The sequence below is a fragment of the Neoarius graeffei genome, chromosome 3, assembly GCF_027579695.1.
Source record: "Neoarius graeffei isolate fNeoGra1 chromosome 3, fNeoGra1.pri, whole genome shotgun sequence".
Lineage (NCBI taxonomy): Eukaryota > Metazoa > Chordata > Actinopteri > Siluriformes > Ariidae > Neoarius > Neoarius graeffei.
The window spans coordinates 4,379,761-4,400,308 of NC_083571.1; the positions used below are offsets into that span (position 1 = coordinate 4,379,761).

The 20,548-nt window shown below is 41.6% G+C and overlaps 1 protein-coding gene across 4 annotated transcripts in view; it reads right to left on the reverse strand.

The window, feature by feature from the left end:
• The window catches only part of itpk1a (inositol-tetrakisphosphate 1-kinase a), a 77,090-nt gene that overhangs the window by 55,258 nt on the left and 1,284 nt on the right, over positions 1-20,548 (reverse strand). For 2 of the 4 annotated variants that reach the window (XM_060916286.1, XM_060916284.1), the window contains exon 2: positions 12,503-12,605. In XM_060916286.1, coding sequence (XP_060772269.1) covers positions 12,503-12,597 — 95 coding nt within the window. In that variant the 5' untranslated portion in view covers positions 12,598-12,605. Of the gene's footprint in view, positions 1-3,957; positions 3,998-12,502; positions 12,606-15,302; positions 15,385-20,548 lie in introns of those variants that run through there. The other 2 variants (XM_060916285.1, XM_060916287.1) reach the window with 2 other exon arrangements.

Consider the following 20,548-nt stretch of genomic DNA (forward strand, 5'->3'; position numbering starts at 1 on the left):
GGTCTTGACTTGGTCTTGCCCTGCCTTGGTCTTGGTCTTGACTCTGTCTCACCCTGTCTTGGTCTTGCCTTGCCTTGCCTTGGTCTTGGTCTTGACTCTGTCTCACCCTGTCTTGGTCTTGACTTGGTCTTGCCCTGCCTTGGTCTTGACTCTGTCTCACCCTGTCTTGGTCTTGCCTTGCCTTGGTCTTGACTCTGTCTCACCCTGCCTTGGTCTTGATTCGGTCTTGCCCTGCCTTGGTCTTGACTTGGTCTCACCCTGCCCTGGTTTTGTTCTTGACTCTGTCTCGCCCTGTCTTGGTCTTGACTCTGTCTCGCCCTGTCTTGGTCTTGACTCTGTCTCGCCCTGTCTTGGTCTTGACTCTGTCTCGCCCTGCCTTGGTCTTGACTCTGTCTCGCCCTGCCTTGGTCTTGACTCTGTCTCGCCCTGCCTTGGTCTTGACTCTGTCTCGCCCTGTCTTGGTCTTGACTCTGTCTTGCCCTGCCTTGGTCTTGGTCTTGACTTGATCTCAACTCCTCAAAGTCTTGGTCTTGTCTCGGTCTCTATACACTATGGTCTCGCTCATGACTTGGTCTCAGTTTAGGTGGTCTTGCCTCAACACTACAGACAGCAGAATGTGGATAGTTTAAAGCAATTAATCAGGAAATTCTGAAATTATAGGGTTATGAAATGTCATGGGGCGGCTCAGTGGTGTAGTGGTTAGCGCTGTCATCTCACAGCAAGAAGGTTCTGGGTTCAAGCCCAGTGACTGACAGGGGCCTTTCTGTGTGGAGTTTGCATGTTCTCCCCGTGTCCACGTGGGTTTCCTCCGGGTGCTCCGGTTTCCCCCACAGTCCAAAGACATGCAGGTTAGGTTAACTGGTGACTCTAAATTGAGCGTAGGTGTGAATGTGAGTGTGAATGGTTGTCTGTGTCTATGTGTCAGCCCTGTACAACCTGGTGACTTGTCCAGGGTGTACCCCGCCTTTCGCCCGTAGTCAGCTGGGATAGGATCCAGCCCACGGCCCTGTACAGCAGCGCTCGAAACTAACGGTGTCCCGATGTCCCGGGGACCATAAAAAATGTCATCGGGACACAAAATTATCATATCTGGGACAATCCCGGGACAATGGAAAAAAAATAGATCTAGAAAAAAAGTTCTACATTAATATTATTTACAAAGCCGTAACACATACGTAGACATTCACCTAATTTGTCAATTTTAATTTTAAAACGTTAACAGCGAAAAATACATAGTAGCTACACTTTCGATGCACCTGCATCCGTAGGCTACAGAGCAGCGCATTCTGTTCTAGAATCTTCGGCCGGAGTCCGCATTATATGGACTTGGAATGGAATTGCTACCGCACACGCTGCGCCGACTCTTGCCAGAACAAAAATGCTGAAGTGGTTGAAGCGGACCGACCGCGGGGAAGAAACTGAAAGCCCAGACATAACGTCTCCGGGACCTTCAGGATCCAAAGTGTCATCGCCTGGTCTGCAGGCAACGCTAGCAACTGAATGAACTTAATGAACACTGTTAGACACGTTATAAAATACAACAGGAATGATGTGGATGATATTGACGGAAGATACCATTCAACAGAATAAGTGAGTTTTCTTGGTGTCTTTCTAGTTCAGAAAGTTTAGTCAGTCAGCAGCACAGCTAGGCTCGGACCTGCTGGCACTATGCTGATGTTGCTAACATTTGCACCCACGTTTCGGCAGCGAAAGTTCATAAAATGGATAACGGAAAGTTCATAAAAATGGATAACGGAAAGTTCATAAAATGGATAACGGTAATGGATAACGGAAAGTTCATAAAATGGATAACGGAATTTTCATAAAAATGGGTAATGGTAATGGATAACGGAAAGTACATAAAATGGATAACGGAAAGTACATAAAATGGATAACGGTAATGGATAACGGAAAGTTCATAAAAATGGATAACGGTCTCATCTCATCTCATTATCTGTAGCCGCTTTATCCTGTTCTACAGGGTCGCAGGCAAGCTGGAGCCTATCCCAGCTGACTACGGGCGAAAGGCGGGGTACACCCTGGACAAGCCGCCAGGTCATCACAGGGCTATGGATAACGGTAATGGTGAAAATTATAAGTTGGCCTTATAAGTGCCAACAGATATTCAAGGTATAAGTAGATGAAATGAACATAAAAGGGGTCTTATTTTCAACTAAAGTGTACTGCAGATGTAGGGAGTTGAAACATTTTCTGAATGAGCTAGTTGGCCCCTTTAAATAAACGGGTATCTATTCATACAGTGAGATCGCCAAAGTTTAATAAACTGAAAATGCAATAACTGTAATTTTGAAGTAGATGATGTATAGGACATGTGTCGCTTGTGTCTTGTGACTTATTGTAAAAATGATATAAAGGGTTCAAAATCGCATAGTTACAAATATAATAGTAACTTCATATGATAATATTAACCACTGGTTATTTCAGAGAAGAAAAAAATGGGGACACTATTGCTTCCATTCGGGACAATACAACACAGAATTCGGGACCACTGGGGGACACAAAGAAAAAAAGTTAATTTCGAGCCCTGCTGTACAGGATAAGCAGTTACGGATAATGGATGGACAGATTATTGAGACATTTAGTAAACCAGCTGTTAAGAGACATAAAGTGACAAAGACTCGGTGAGGTAAGAGGGCGCTATGCCATTTAGAGCTTTATAGACAAGTAGGAGGACTTTAACCTCCTAGGGCTTAGTGGTCACATGCGTGGACAGCACTTTATGGAAATTCGGAACAAGAATCCACATATGTGGACATACTTTTTCTCTAAAAGTACATCTTATCAAAAGATGATGCTTAGTTTTTATTCTAATCAGGTTCTAATAAGCCCAAATAGCAAAGAGAAATAAAAAATGCATGTAAAAAAACAGCTTGGGCCTTAGGAGGTTAAAATTAATTCTAAATGATACAGGAAGCCAATGGGGTGTGGCTAGCACAGGAGTAACATGCTCTCTATTCTTTGTTCTTGTAATAAAAGCATGGATCAGTTTCTTGGCATCAGGTTTGGTTATAAATGAACGTACTTTGGCATTATTTCTTAAGTGCAGAAATGCTGTTTTCGTCACCCTGCTAATGTGTGAACTGAAATTTAAGTCTGAGTCTAGAAGTACGCCCAAGCTTGTAACTTCATCTTCAATCTGATGACCAAGTCTTTTGGACAGGGCGTCCATTTTGGTTTTTGTACCAACTAAGAGTATTTCCGTCTTGCTTTCATTAAGTTTGAAATCATATATCTCAGATTGACACATCAGTCACATGGGAAACAGAAATGACTTCACTTCCTGTCATGAGATAAACACCTCGCACTGCACTTCCTGTTCTGGGTGAGTCAATTCTTTTAAAATGTTAAAATACCCTGTGATCAAACATGTGATGGAATATATAATATTTACTGTAATACGAGAGGTCATGATGGGAAAGGTCATGTGACCTCATTTATTATTATTATTACTTTTTTTAGATTGAAACATCAGTAAAAAAAAAAGTTAATTTTTTAATTAAATAAAATCAGTAATTTTATCTTTTACTTTATGTTACACGATATATACAGTATATTATCACGGAGGCAATTGTAATATTTTTGCTTAAACATATGTTTAAAAATGAACATTAAAAACATCTAAAATTACCATAAATATAAAATGTAAAAAAATAATCATGTACAAATTGTAATTTTAAATTGTACATATAGAAATTGCATATTTATATCGATATCATACACGCACACACACACACACACACACACACACATATATATATATATTTTTTTTTGTTTGTTTGTTTATTATATTCAATTAAGACATTTTATTTCAAAGAATTAACAGTGTATTGGCCTGATCACATGACAGGAAGTGATGTAAAATTCTACAATATTAGATTTACAAACTCCTTCGTACAAGTGTACGCATGAATCTTTGAAATCTCACACAAGACTCACCACGTTTTATATAAAAACAGAAAAAAATGAGCGGATAAAGGAAACAGAGACGGACAAAATCCAAAAATCTTGTTGCTTAGGAACCGAAAGGAGGATCCGATCATTGATACAAATACAACTGAACTCTGCATCGTCTCCATCAGCGTTCTACACACTGCCATGCTCATGTACACACACATCGTGTACAAACATGTTGTGTTGGATTAACACACACACACACACACACACACACTCTCCAGAGCTCACACACTGGTGCAGTTCCCAGAAAGTGTGTTATTAATCTTCCATTACACAATCAGATATCAACATGAAGTCAATGGTCATGGTGACACACACACACCCACTTAGTGTGTGTGTGTGCCCGCGCTTGTACATGCATGTGGGAGTGTTCTAAAAACACACTTCACATGAACCTTGTGTCATAAGCCTGACATATCCCCAGTCATAAGCACATCACATGCAGTCACTGGTGTCACTACAGCGTGTCCCACGCTCATAACCGTGGCCTTAAGTCAATACTTTTAAGGTTTAAACGTTATCTATCTACACTCACCAGCCACTTTATTAGGAACACCTTTACATCCACCTGCTGTTTGATGCAGTTCTGTAATCAGCCAATCACGGTGCATCAAATCACGCAGATACAAATCAAGAGTTAACGTTCATGATGTTCAAACATCAGAATGGGAAAAATTGTGATCTCACAGTGAAGTGTGACGTTCTTTCGCTGTGGCATGGGTGTTGATTTGAGTATCTCAGAAACTGCTCCTGATCTCCTGGGGTTTTCACACACACAACAGTCTCTACACAGAATGGTGTGAAAAACAAAAAACATCGAGTGAGTGAGTGACAGTTCTGTGGATGGAAAGGAAACAAATTCCTTGTTGATAAGAGAGGGTCAGAGATCAGAAAATGAACAGATTTGAGGTGGTTCGAGCTTTTTTTTTTTCCAGAAAGGATATAGTAACTCTCATAATCACTCTTTACAACCGTGGCGAGCAGAAAAGCATCTCAGCATGCAACAGAAAACAGAACACCACATCGGGTTCCGCTCCTGCAGCCAAGAACAGGGATCTTAGAATCAACAACAACAAGTTCCTATTAAAGTGGCCGGTGAGTGTATATGTGTATTATGAATTTCATTCATTTTTTTTCAGTCCAGTGTAAAAATAACATCCAGTAACAAGGTTAGTCAGTATGAGGTAAAAACAACACGGAACAGAACAGATAACGACTTTTCATTCCCACTCAGCCTTCCATAATGGAAAAGTAACGGATACGGTGTTTTCCCTCGTGACTGTATTTAACTACAGAGCGCGAACCACGTACTGGGATCTGTTCTTAACCCGCAGAGACACACAGCTTCACCGAATGTGTGTTAGTTCAGTGTCAGGGCTTCAGAGGAGATTTTCCTGCAGGCTGCGCTGTTCACCGAAAACAGTTCGAGCTAAATGAATGAACAGCGCGATCATTGTAAATTAAAAAAATGTTAAATTCCACCAAGTTTGATGAAAAATATCGCTTCATTTTAATGAAATTTCAGTCAAAGCCAGCCCTTAAGCAATCGCATGTGTGCTGTGGTCATTTTAGCTGGTTTGATATCAGCACTTACAGTATAAAGCCAAAAGTATGTGCACCCCTGACCATCACACCCATATGCATTTGTTGAACATCTCATTCCAGATCTATCCGCTCTTCCGGGAAGGCTTTCCACTTGATTTTGGGACGCTCGAGTTCTTCATGCCAACCTTAACCTTACACCATGTCTTCATGGAGCTCACTTTGTGCACAGGAGCATTGTCATATCATGCTGGAACAGGTCTGGACTCATAGTTCCAGCGAAGAGAAACTGTAAAGCTACAGCATACAGAGACAATCTGTGCAATTGTGTGCGTCAGTGTTGTAGTCGAGTCACTAAATCTCGAGTCCAGTCTTGAGTACCCGGTATTCAAGTCTGAGTCATTGAAGAAAATTTAGAGTCGAGTCCGAGAACAAGACTCCACCCGCACCATGTGACGGTGTCTGTTGCTGCCTTTATGAGAAAGCGTCTCGGCTACTGTGTTGGACTAACGTTCCTGCTCGACTGCCCCATTTTAGTGAACAGGCTACAGATAAAAAGCTTGTTCATCGCTCAGCAAGCTCCGCCCACTATCAACAGGGCAAATAACATGAGAGAGGGTTAACACTAGCTAGTTCATTGCTCAGCAAGCCCCGCCCACTATCAACAGGGCAATAAACGCAGCGTGTCACTTCCTTCTCTGGGTGGAGTCTCGCCAAATGACGATTGAAGTTCGAGGTCGTCCCCGTCGTCTCCTTGATAGTTCTTCTACATATGGAACACACAGCAGTGCATTTTTTTCCCACTGCACGAGAAGTCTGTAGAAGCAAAGTGGAAGGGCGTCTCTCCAGGCATTTTAGCGCCGTTAACATTAGTTTGTTCCTGAACGTGATGTATGAACAGGTGAATGTGCATTCTCTTGCACAAAATTAATATAAAAATTAATGTACACTACCGTTCAAAAGTTTGGGGTCACCCAGACAATTTTGTGTTTTCCATGAAAAGTCACACTTTTTTATTTCCCACCATAAGTTGTAAAATGAATAGAAAATATAGTCAAGACATTTTTTTGGCCATTTTGAGCATTTAATCGACCCCACAAATGTGATGCTCCAGAAACTCAATCTGCTCAAAGGAAGGTCAGTTTTATAGCTTCTCTAAAGAGCTCAACTGTTTTCAGCTGTGCTAACATGATTGTACAAGGGTTTTCTAATCATCCATTAGCCTTCTGAGGCAATGAGCAAACACATTGTACCATTAGAACACTGGAGTGAGAGTTGCTGGAAATGGGCCTCTATACACCTATGGAGATATTGCACCAAAAACCAGACATTTGCAGCTAGAATAGTCATTTACCACATTAGCAATGTATAGAGTGGATTTCTGATTAGTTTAAAGTGATCTTCATTGAAAAGAACAGTGCTTTTCTTTCAAAAATAAGGACATTTCAAAGTGACCCCAAACTTTTGAACGGTAGTGTAGATATAAATATAAATATCTTATGCCAAAATATTATGGCATGTTACAAAAAATGAAGAAAAAGTCCGAGTCCTCGTCTCTAATTTACGAGTCCAAGTCATCAGTGCTCAAGTCCAAGTCAAGTCACAATTCCTTAAAATTAAGGCACGAGTCGGACTCGAGTACTACAAGCCTGATGTGCGTCAAACTTTGGGGTTCCAATTTGAGAAAGAACCGCATATGGCTATGAAGGTCGGGGTGCACATACTTTGGCTGTATCATGTAAGTCACGTCATTTGTTAATAAGAAGGTTTTGTAGCTTGTTTACATCATGTGAGGTAAGTGTAGGAGATTTATTTATGGAAAAAAAAACAAGACACCGAACCTGTTGTGGCCGATCGTCTATTGCTTTAAGGGTGAATGGATACAGCAAGTCCATTAGTCCTCCTAAAGATGTGTGTGTCTGTGTGGAGGGTCTGTAGAAATATGTCAGCAATGTCACCCTGTAAAGCGTCCAGAAGCAGGGTGGCCAGCTCGGTGTGCTCCCAGGTAACCACTACACTTTGTCCACGTTCTGCCTTTTTATGGCCAGAAATCCCTCCGGAGCCATAATACTGTCTCGTAAAGAGGTCTGGAGAGTGGAACTGTAACTCAAACACAGCTAAAACAAGGCTCGCTGATGCAGACGCTGATACTGGAGCTAAACACGGCATAGAGAATTCCTCAGAAAGGGCCTGAAACTGATAACCATCGATATAACAACAACGCTGAGCACAAACTTCACATAGTCCAAAATATACAATAAAAACAGCACTAAAATTCTTCAAACACTATGTTTCTGCAGCCAGTCACTTCACTCCTGGGTTTAGTGAGAGAAATCAAACACTGATGGTGTGTAGCTAAGCTAGCGTTAGCTGTTATCTTAACAACTGTGCTAGTTTTATTCTTATTTTTAGCGATTTTATAGCTGTCAAGTTACATCACCAACACTAGCATGCAAGCTGATTTAGCTAATATTTGCGATCTACAAATTGGTGCTTCTTAGCTAACAGAAATCTCTAGCTAATTCAGCTAACACTAACAAACTTCTGAGTTAACAGTTGGTTCATGAAATGCAAATCATATAACACAATACAAATTCTTTAACTACGGAAGCCGCGAGAGGCCCTTCATATAATCTTTTTTTATTCACCTTGTTATCCCGAGATAAAGACATAATTAATTCAGGATCTTGAGAAAACAACACAACTAATTCAAGATCTCGAGAAAACAAAACCGTTATTCCGAGATAACGACATAATTAATTCAGGATGTCGAGAAAACAACACAACTAATTCGAGATCTCAAGAAAACAAAACAATTATTCCGTGATCTCGAGAAAACAAGACAATTATTTCATGATCTCGAGTCAACCCCTGATCAAAATATTGCCTTATTAGGTGATCGATTATTCCAGACATTCTAATGAGCAAAGTTGCGTCTATACAGAATGAGAAATAGCCCCAAAGTCAGCATATCACAAGTCTCTTGGCGCACCTGAATGAACCATTTCTCAGCTGTTTACTCGAGATCACGAAATAATTGTTTTGTTTTCTCGAGCTCTCAAAATAACGGTTTTGTTTTCTCGAGCTCTCGAAATAACGGTTTTGTTTTCTCGAGATCTCGAAATAACGGTTTTGTTTTCTCAAGCTCTCGAAATAACGGTTTTGTTTTCTCAAGATCTCGAAATAACGGTTTTGTTTTCTCAAGCTCTCGAAATAACGGTTTTGTTTTCTCGAGCTCTCGAAATAACGGTTTTGTTTTCTCGAGATCTCGAAATAACGGTTTTGTTTTCTCAAGCTCTCGAAATAACGGTTTTGTTTTCTCGAGCTCTCGAAATAACGGTTTTGTTTTCTCGAGATCTCGAAATAACGGTTTTGTTTTCTCAAGCTCTCGAAATAACGGTTTTGTTTTCTCAAGCTCTCAAAATAACGGTTTTGTTTTCTCAAGCTCTCGAAATAACGGTTTTGTTTTCTCGAGCTCTCGAAATAACGGTTTTGTTTTCTCGAGCTCTCGAAATAACGGTTTTGTTTTCTCGAGATCTCGAAATAACGGTTTTGTTTTCTCAAGCTCTCGAAATAACGGTTTTGTTTTCTCGAGATCTCGAAATAACGGTTTTGTTTTCTCAAGCTCTCGAAATAACGGTTTTGTTTTCTCAAGCTCTCGAAATAACGGTTTTGTTTTCTCGAGATCTCGAAATAATGGTTTTGTTTTCTCAAGCTCTCGAAATAACGGTTTTGTTTTCTCAAGCTCTCGAAATAACGGTTTTGTTTTCTCAAGCTCTCGAAATAACGGTTTTGTTTTCTCGAGCTCTCAAAATAATGGTTTTGTTTTCTCGAGATCACGGAATAATTGTTTTGTTTTCTCGAGCTCTCAAAATAACGGTTTTGTTTTCTCGAGCTCTCAAAATAACGGTTTTGTTTTCTCGAGATCTCGAAATAACGGTTTTGTTTTCTCGAGATCTCAAATTAGTTGTGTTGTTTTCTCGAGATCCTGAATTAATTATGTCGTTATCTCGGGATAACAAGGTGAATAAAAAAAAGGATTATATGAAGGGCCTCTCTCGGCTTCCGTATTTAACACAAATTTTCTCCTAACATTATTATTATTATTATTATTCACTACCTCAGAAACGCCTTAGCATATTAGCTAGCTAATGTTAATCACTAAGCTGAAGTTAGCATAGCTAACCGTTTTTGTGTTGTAGTTTCAGTTTTAGTTTCCTAAAATGCAGAGGAGCCAGATTCTGATTTAAAATCTCCTGGTGTTTCATGCAGTTCATGATGCCATGGACCTTAACAAGGTTTCAGGGCGTTTGGAGGAAAAACAGCCCCCAAACATCACAGAACCTCCACCATGTTTTACAGTTGGATTTTAGTCATCTTTCTGTTTACTCCAAACCCACCGCGAGTGTTTATTGTGGGGAAAGAAGCTCCATTTTTGTTCCATCAGACCAGAGAACACGGTTCCAGTCAAAGTTGTCGCAGCATTTCACAAACTCCAGGAGCTTACGTCTGTGGTTAACGGACAGGAAAGTTTTTTTCTGGAACCTTCTAAATAATCTGTTGGTATGGCGGTGGAGTCTGATGGCGGTTTTTGAGACTCAGAAACCCCAAGATTTTACTTTTTCTTGTAATTCACCAACAGTGATCCTTGGGGATTTGTTTTGTCTCTCTTACCCTCCTCACTGTACGTGGAGGAAAAATAAACTCAGCTCCTCTTCCAGTTCCAGTTGGTGTCCACTTTTTTATTATTGCCCTAACAGGACAGGAAATGGACATTTTCAGGTGAGGAGATGTTTTTTATTCAAATTCCCTCCTGACTTATGAAGGTCAACACACTTCTCCGTCATTTGGTTTGTGTGTCTCTTATCTTTCCCATGTTGATGTTGAGGGAATTTGGCCTCTGTGTCGCCTCATATTTGTTCCCCAGTTAATCAGGAAGTCATGGGTTCCAGCTTGAAAGTTCCTACACACTCCAATCAACTCACACATGGACAATTTAAATGGAACCACACTTCAGGTACGTCGAGTTCATTATCATTTCCAGTGGTACATGTGTTTTTGTTGAAAACATATTTCTTGATGAGGGATTTGTTTTTCTCTGAATAAATGTATTTCAATTAAAGGTTGGATTTTTCGCATTTTTTCAGTGTGAGATGAAGCGACTTCACCAAAAGATGGATTTTTTTCGAACCCTTTTTACTGAATCTTTACAAGGGAGGCCAATATTTGTGGTGAGCACTATATCATTCATTTGTTCCAACTTGAATTTTCCCACATTCATGTCATATAATCGGAATAATCAGAATTCCTGCCTACTGATTGGGAAAAACGTTCACGTGAACCTTTAAGTAAGAAATCTGTGTCTGAGTTTCTGGATCTTTCTGACCAAAAATTGAGGCAACTGCGACTCCGTGAACATTTAAACCAGATTAAATAAAAGTTTGTAATGGATTACAGCTGATTAAATTACCACCAACTTCACTTCTGTTTTATAGATTAGATTCAAAAGAGAAGATCTAAGTTCCAGTTCAAGTCAGTTCCTGTTCTCACTTCCTGTTATAGCAGCTATAAACATTCGTTCCCTCACCATCCTCTCATTATTCTCTCTTTATCCTCCGTTAAAGGTAATATAAAGATCCTGATGGTGATCCGTCCCTCAATGTTACATAAATAAACGTCTCTTTAGAAGAAGAAAACGTCACCATAGCAATGATTGCACGTTTTTTAAACCGGTTTTATGTGGAGCGTCCACCGTACAAGTCCTTCCGAGTGAGCTGTTGCCATAGCAATGATAACGTATTAGATTACTAATTAAATTACAATTATTGCCAGAGCTGCTGTTATAGCAAACTAATCAGAGTAACAGAACTCCTCCCACATGACCCGTACACACCGTAACATTTCAAACCAGCGCAATAAAAGACGACGCTGTCTGCCTTAACTGAACAAATAAAACATTTTAATACGTTTTTGTGAGCAAATCAAGATAACGAGGTAAAAATTTCCGCATACAAGTTTGCATCCGTATATGGAAATGAAATTTGCTCCAAGAGCCCACAGATGGTAATGTGGGAGTGGCTTTGAGTCCATATAAGGAAGTCGTAACGTTCATTGATGGAAGAATTATGACAGATTTGTTTAGAAATGTTAACAAAACTCACCGCCAGTGCTAGCTCGCTGGCTAACAGAAGCAAACACGACAGGACATTTTTACCAAAAAAAAAAAAGTATGATACTTAGAAACATTTGAAGAAACTCAAACTCAAAGACACGCCCACTTTTTATTTTCTTTTTTTCTTCCACAGTGACTTGAGGAAATTCCCACTGTAAATGTTAGCATCGCTATGATTGAAAAATCATTTTTTAACTAAACAAAATGGAGCAAGCGGCGGCACGGTGGTGTAGTGGTTAGTGCTGTCGCCTCACAGCAAGAAGGTCCGGGTTCGAGCCCCGTGGCCGGCGAGGGCCTTTCTGTGTGGAGTTTGCATGTTCTCCCCGTGTCCGCGTGGGTTTCCTCCGGGTGCTCCGGTTTCCCCCACAGTCCAAAGACATGCAGGTTAGGTTGACTGGTGACTCTAAATTGAGCGTAGGTGTGAATGTGAGTGTGAATGGTTGTCTGTGTCTATGTGTCAGCCCTGTGATGACCTGGCGACTTGTCCAGGGTGAACCCCGCCTTTCGCCCGTAGTCAGCTGGGATAGGATCCAGCTTGCCTGCGGCCCTGTAGAACAGGATAAAGCGGCTACAGATAATGAAAATGGAGCAAATGGTTCTTTAATGAAGTAATGAACCTTTAGTTCTCATGAGTTTCAGTGTGAAAACCCCATCACCACACACACACACACACACTACTCCTTATGTGTAAAACCCTGGACACACCCGGGTCAGCTCCAGGTCTAGGCGTGTTTTCTAAACCTCGCAACTGTTAGTCTGAACTTCTCAGAATTTACGGTCAGGTAGTTTTTGTATGATTTTTTTTTTTTGTACCTGCACATGTCAATAAAAACCTGGAAGTTCAGCTTCTTGATCTTCTTCTCGCTGAGCCAGTAGCCCACTCGCTTCCCTTTCACAAACGTCTGCATCTCTGAAACTGAAATCAAAAGCAAAATAAAATCAGTTTCTGCTTCGACTCATCAACCATGTAATGGACAGGAAATGAATAACACCAGAATACTGTACTAATAAATCATAACATTCAGGAGACTAAAGCTGCAGCTCCAGAGATATCACCTGCAGAGTAAAAATAAATCGGAGCGTGCGGTTATGGCGATAATTACACTGATGATGATGGAGCACTGAGATTTTATTAAAATGATTCAGACGTTTTCATCAGAGAAGCTCATTATCATAACTGCAGTGTTTACAGCCTGCGCTTGAATCCCATTACTGAAAAACCTCCCACTGTTCACGCGTGTTCGTACTGTATTCATCAGCTCACATGGAAGAAACAGAAAAAAAACACGTTTTTATTATTATCATTAATTCATATTAAAGCAAACCATTATTACATACAGTTATTACAAAATAAAAATATGAACACTAGGCAGAGGAGAACCGTCAGGGACTTCTAGGCATTCAGAGAAGCCCAAACATATCAGCATTTCAAATGTTACAGTGGTGCTTGAAAGTTTGTGAACCCTTTAGAATTTTCTATATTTCTGCATAAATATGACCTAAAACATCATCAGGTTTCCACACAAGTCCTAAAAGTAGATAAAGAGAACCCAGTTAAACAAATGAGATAAAAATATTATACTTGGTCATTTATTTATTGAGGAAAATGATCCAATATTACATGCTTGTGAGTGGCAAAAGTATGTGAACCTTTGCTTTCAGTATCTGGTGTGACCCCCTTGTGCAGCAATAACTGCAACTAAACATTTGCGGTAACTGTTGATCAGTCCTGCACACCGGCTTGGAGGAATTTTAGCCCGTTCCTCCGTACAGAACAGCTTCAACTCTGGGGTGTTGGTGGGTTTCCTCACATGAACTGCTCGCTTCAGGGCCTTCCACAACATTTCCATTGGATTAAGGTCAGGGCTTTAACTTGGTCATTCCAAAACATGAACTTTATTCTTCTTTAACCATTCTTTGGTAGAACGACTTGTGTGCTTAGGGTCGTTGTCTTGCTGCATGACCCACCTTCTCTTGAAATTCAGTTCATGGACAGATATCCTGACATTTTCCTTTAGAATTTGCTGGTAAAATTCAGAATTCATTGTTCCATCAATGATGGCAAGCCGTCCTGGCCCAGATGCAGCAAAACAGGCCCAAACCATGATACTACCACCACCATGTTTCACAGATGGGATAAGGTTCTTATGCTGGAATGCACTGTTTTCCTTTCTCCAAACATAACGCTTCTCATTTAAACCAAAAAGTTCTATTTTGGTCTCATCCATCCACAAAACATTTTTCCAATAGTCTTTCTGGCTTGTCGTGATCTTTAGCAAACTGCAGACGAGCAGCAATGTTCTTTTTGGAGAGCAGTGGCTTTCTCCTTGCAACCCTGCCATGCACACCATTGTTGTTCAGTGTTCTCCTGATGGTGGACTCATGAACATTAACACTAGCCAATGTGAGAGAGGCCTTCAGTTACTTAGAAGTTACCCTGGGGTCCTTTGTGACCTCGCTGACTATTACATGCCTTGCTCTTGGAGTGATCTTTGTTGGTCGACCACTCCTGGGGAGGGTAACAATGGTCTTGAATTTCCTCCATTTGTACACAATCTGTCTAACTGTGGATTGGTGGAGTCCAAACTCTTTAGAGATGGTTTTGTAACCTTTTCCAGCCTGATGAGCATCAACAACGCTTTTTCTGAGGTCCTCAGAAATCTCCTTTGTTCGTGCCATGATACACTTCCACAAACATGTGTTGTGAAGATCAGACTTTGATAGATCCCTGTTCTTTAAATAAAACAGGGTGCCCACTCACACCTGATTGTCATCCCATTGATTGAAAACACCTGACTCTAATTTCACCTTCAAATTAACTTCTAATCCTAGGGGTTCACATACTTTTGCCACTCACAGATATGTAATATTGGATCATTTTCCTCAATAAATAAATGACCAAGTATAATATTTTTGTCTCATTTGTTTAACTGGGTTCTCTTTATCTACTTTTAGGACTTGTGTGAAAATCTGATGATGTTTTTGGTCATATTTATGCAGAAATATAGAAAATTCTAAAGGGTTCACAAACTTTCAAGCACCACTGTATATTTAATTTATTTAATTCTTTAATTTCTTTCACAATTTCATTATAATTATTCTCTTCTAATAGAAGAGAATGTGGAAAACTAATCACATATGGAAAACGTACGACGAAAACTATGGCTTCTAATTCAGCCCCATTTTCTATCAAATGTGCTTCAGAAATGAAAGGGTTACTGTCCTGAAAACATTAAAATCGAGTTCTCCAATGAGATTGTGTTTGTTGTGTCTAGGCTGAGACGAGTTTAGAGCCGCTCGCTCATTGGTTAGGACTTCATTGCCGGGACAGAAGGCCATGGCGGTGTATGTTTATGTAGGAAGTGACAGATGAATTAACCAATCTGATTTTGATTCATAGTGGGAGGGACCAAAAATGTATCGCCCTCGGCCTTCTCGAAGGCCAACATGAGCTTAACCGCGACTCGGAGAGCATGTACAGTAGCACAGGCTAACAACTGAGAAACTAAGATTTCTGTCTCCAGACTCTTCTTCCACGCACACGTCATAATTTCATATGAATAAAGTTTTCGATGGGCAGGACACGTCTCAAGAATGGAGGACCACCACGTACCCAAGATTGTGCTGTACGGAGAGCTGGCCTCTGGGCACCGTGACACAGGGGCCCCAAAGAAGAGGTATAAAGACTGCCTAAAGAAGTCTCTCAGTTCCTGTCAGAGCAATCTCTGACGGTGCCACTGACTGGAGACGCACCATTCACCAGGCCGTCTTCTCCTTCGAAGACGGGACAACCTCGCTGAGGAAGTGGAAGGATAGAGAAGCCTCAATACCCAACATGGATCAATCCCTCAACTGTAGGCTCTGCGGTCGGACCTGTTTTTTCCCCGAATCGGTCTATACAGCCACCAAAGGGTTTGCAGTCAGCGTGGAAACCCCCCTTCATGAATCTTTGCCCGCAAAGAAAAGGCAAGAAGGAGAAGGAATATGAATAAAGTTTTGGGTTTGTTTTTTTTTGTGAACTTCCCAAAATCCCTCTATTGTAAAACATGTTGATCTGTTAATGATTCCACTATTGTTTCTGATGGGGCGTTAATTAGCGTAACACACCTGTGAACATTATTGTGCTTGCGCTGTCTGGTAAGCTGGCTTCGTGAATCCTGCAAGGACAATATTCATTAATACAGTAGATATTTTGTATTTTTCCCCTCAAGATACGATGTTTATTTTTTGATGCAAGAACGTTTTAACACACACCCACTGTTTGCATACATGTCAACCCCTCACGGCTCTCACCTGTACTCCCTGGTAAAGAAATCCATAATTTCCATACCAAATCCATAGTAATATTTCATGCATAATAAAAATGTATCAGATCTTACCTAATATATGCACTGGTTTATTTCTGTACATCCTGTTAACACTCAAACAACAGTCAGTGTTTTCTTAACCCTATATCAGTTCAACAAAATTTAGTGTCTCTTCTAACATAATCCAATAATTTGGGGTTCGCTTGGCACATTGTTCAGCAACGTTCCTGATTGCTTTTGCGTGAAGAAATTAATTGACGGCTGTCTCTTTTTCTGGTTTGCATTCTTCACATGCATTTGAGATTTCATGTGTTCCCTCACGTCGTAAATTCCAGAGGCAAACACTTTCACGTCTCTACAACAAATTGTGCAGTTGACATGCTCAGCACCCATTTTGGAAGCGATAATTATTCCACTGAATGTTTCTGTCCATTCGGGAAGAAATCGACCTCCAGTTTTAGATGTTTTGAGTTTTTTCTTCGGTGGTGCCGACATCTTGACCTGTCTATTGTTACGCTACATGTGCTGTTATTTCCCGCTCAGTGTGCAGGAAAATCACAATTGCGCATGCTCAGACATTCGGAATGGCTTGTTGGTACTAGTGGAAGTACCGGTTGAGTAATTCTAAATGTAGAAAATGGCGGCTCCCATGCATTTTCGTATTTCATGACGATTTTTTTGATGGAAATAAATCAAAATAATTTTAAGGTGAAAATGTAGAAAAATCTGTAGTTGAATACCACTACGCCCGTACCATTTTTAAAATGCCAAAATCCGTAGGGAATACGGGAAATCCGTAGGGGTTGACATGTATGTGTTTGTGTCGGATCAAATATGTAAATCAGCGTCATAAAATCCTGAGTGAAAAGTCGAGTGTTTATCTGAGTAGCCATTCGGCTCAGTGCTAACTGGTGTATTATGCTGTCGGGATGCCAGAATTCTTTCCCCGTCTCCGTGCGTTGATCGCCCCACCATTCATTGTTTTTCAGAATAAATGCGGACAGATGAGCTCTTCGCCTCTCTGCATCATCTATTAACCACACAGACTTTTAGTTATTATTAGAGTAACTGACTGGTTATAGTCGGTGACACACTCAAACCAGTGTTTTTCACTCAGACTTAAGTATTCGTTTCCCTGTGGAATTTCCTGAGTTACTTTTAAGATCAACATCAACAGCTACACACAACGGAGCGACCTGGCACCCTGCCGCTAACCTTAACCTTAAGTCTCTCCACACCATAAGGCCTCCACGCTGGCTGACCAACTCCATGGGTTTCATCCATGTCAGCATTTCTGGTTTGTGTAACATCTTGTTTTTTACAGGACAGGGCTGTTAACCCTGCGCCCAACCTCCCATCCGGTGGACCGGGTTTCCTCTCTGGGTTGTCCTTCCCGTAGATGATTGCATTTACCCTGCTAATGAGTTGCATCTACCCGGATTTCCTTCTGGGTGTTCTTCAAGAGCCTTTGGCTAATCAAAGCCGTCCACAAGGTAGTGCAGCTATTTGCCCCATAGCTGGGGACTAGGTTTGTTGGCGTCAAGGCATATCCATACGCTGGTGGGTCATGAGTGCCATGCGTCTAGGGGCCTCTGAGATATTGTGCTTCTGCCTGGGTCTGCAAGGTACCCAGTTACCATCTACCACCTCGGGGAGGATCCCATATCTGGGGCACATAGGTCTTACTGTATGAGAGGCTATAACTGGCGGCGAAGGCTTACCGTATGCACTCGGCTCCATAGTTCACAGCATTGCTGCTAGCCAGTGGCATGGCTGAGAGTGAGAGTGACAAGCACAGACACTACAGCACACAAACTGTACGCATCATACAGCCATTTGGTAGACACCCTACCGCTAATCCCTTGCAAAATTCTTTGCTCTGTTGCTTTTGTGCAGCGTCTATCTAAGTTTTAACTGAGCTCAAGTCCCAGCTGTAATAGTAACGGTTCGCCACTAAACACGAGACTGCTTACGGAAAAACTACGTCCACTTCCCACTCCGTACGTTTTCCATATGTGATTAGGGTTTTCAAAAGTAAATAAAAAAGTATTAACAGTAAATTAGCATGAACATTAAATTATTAAAAATAGACTAATCAGAAAAAAAATAAAAACACGTCCATTAGGCTGCTTTTGTTAAACACACACACACACACACACACACACACACACTTATCATGTGATTAATGTGATGTGAGAACGTGTGAAAATGTACACTACCGTTCAAAAGTTTGGGGTCACCCAGACAATTTTGCGTTTTCCATGAAAAGTCACACTTTTATTTCCCACCATAAGTTGTAAAATGAATAGAAAATATAGTCGAGACATTTTTCTGGCCATTTTGAGCATTTAATCGACCCCACAAATGTGATGCTCCAGAAACTCAATCTGCTCAAAGGAAGGTCAGTTTTATAGCTTCTCTAAAGAGCTCAACTGTTTTCAGCTGTGCTAACATGATTGTACAAGGGTTTTCTAATCATCCATTAGCCTTCTGAGGCAATGAGCAAACACATTGTACCATTAGAACACTGGAGTGAGAGTTGCTGGAAATGGGCCTCTATACACCTATGGAGATATTGCACCAAAAACCACACATTTGCAGCTAGAATAGTCATTTACCACATTAGCAATGTATAGAGTGGATTTCTGATTAGTTTAAAGTGATCTTCATTGAAAAGAACAGTGCTTTTCTTTCAAAAATAAGGACATTTCAAAGTGACCCCAAACTTTTGAACAGTAGTGTACGTCATCACCACAGACGTTCATTCATTACATTACAAAATGTTCAATTAAAATATTAAACCGACTAACTGTCACATCCACTGTACGTTCTCCATCTCCTGCAGCTTCATGCACTCCACAACACACTTCACTACCCAGCATGCACCTCACCGCTCCGCATCACCTGAGTATTAATCATGGATACCTGTTCACGATCACATCTGCTCTACTTAGACTCTGCACACACACTCACATCACGAAGTATTGATCTTGCTCACACTGATCAGTCCAAGCTGTTTGTTTATCTCATATTTAGCTACCCATAGCGCCACAAAGCTCCCGTCAAGGACGAGTTGAGAGAGGGAACGCCTGCCATGTCTCAACCATCCTTGGTGAGTCAGTTTGTCTCTCACAAATCCTTGACATTGTAATTGAAAACAGAACTCTTAGGATCCCAATTTGTCCCCACAACCCTGACGGACTCCGGAGCGGCTGCAAATCTCATCAATGAGCATATGACAGAACAATTCCAAATCTCTCTCGCCACACCTCTGCGCATTTGTGTCACTGATGGAGGAACCACAGGCACTGGCATAGCCCACTGTACCCCCACGTTGGACCTTCAAGTCAGCAGTCTGCACCATGAGACCATGAGCCTCCTGGTCAACTCCACATTATCCTGGGCATGTGCCATGCATGGAGTTACACTCATGAGCAGACCACAAATTCATCCAGTGATCCTCATACCGTCTTAAACATTGTCTTCAACGCCCCATCTCTGCCTTCCTTCAACTACAATTGAAAGCCCTGAAACGTTGGGCCAAGTCAGGATACCCAAAGAGTACCACAGACTCATGGAAGTCTCATCTCATTATCTGTAGCTGCTTTATCCTTCTACAGGGTCACAGGCAAGCTGGAGCCTATCCCAGCTGACTACGGGCGAAAGGCGGGGTTCACCCTGGACAAGTCGCCAGGTCATCACAGGGCTGACACATAGACACAGACAACCATTCACACTCACATTCACACCTACGCTCAATTTAGAGTCACCAGTTAACCTAACCTGCATGTCTTTGGACTGGGGGGGAAACCGGAGCACCCGGAGGAAACCCACGCGGACACGGGGAGAACATGCAAACTCCACACAGAAAGGCCCTCGCCGGCCACGGGGCTCGAACCCGGACCTTCTTGCTGTGAGGCGACAGCGCTAACCACTACACCACCGTGCCGCCCGCACTCATGGAAGTGTTCAGTAAAAAGGAAACCAGTGACCGTCCCCCGTACGTTCCATACAATTGTGCTATTGACCTGCTTCCGGGCACCACTCCACATTGCAGCCACATCTACCCTTTCTTGCTCTCACGGAACAACATGCTAAGGAGGAGTACTTGCAAGAAGCACTCACTAAGGGGTACATTTTCCACTCCAACTCTCCTGCATCAGCAGGATTTTTCTTCCTGGAAAAGAAAGGAGGGGGCCTCTGCCCCTGCAGAGACTGTCAGGGATCAACCAAATCTCTGTCATGGATCCATATCCACTACTATTTGTTCATGCACTGATTACACACCTTGCACTACGCTTCCCAGCATACACCTCACCGCTCCCCGTCACCTGAGCATTAATCACGGACACCTGTTCACAATCACAGCCACTCGATGAACTGTGCACGCACGCTCACATTGTGAAGTATTGATCTTACTCGTGCTGTTCATTTATCATCTTGCCAGTTTACAAGCGTTTGACCCGTTTTGTTTACGACTCTGTGTTCTGGAGTTAGTCTGTGACATCCTCGGTTGACTTCTGCCTGTTTTGGCCACGATCCTGTTTGCTGA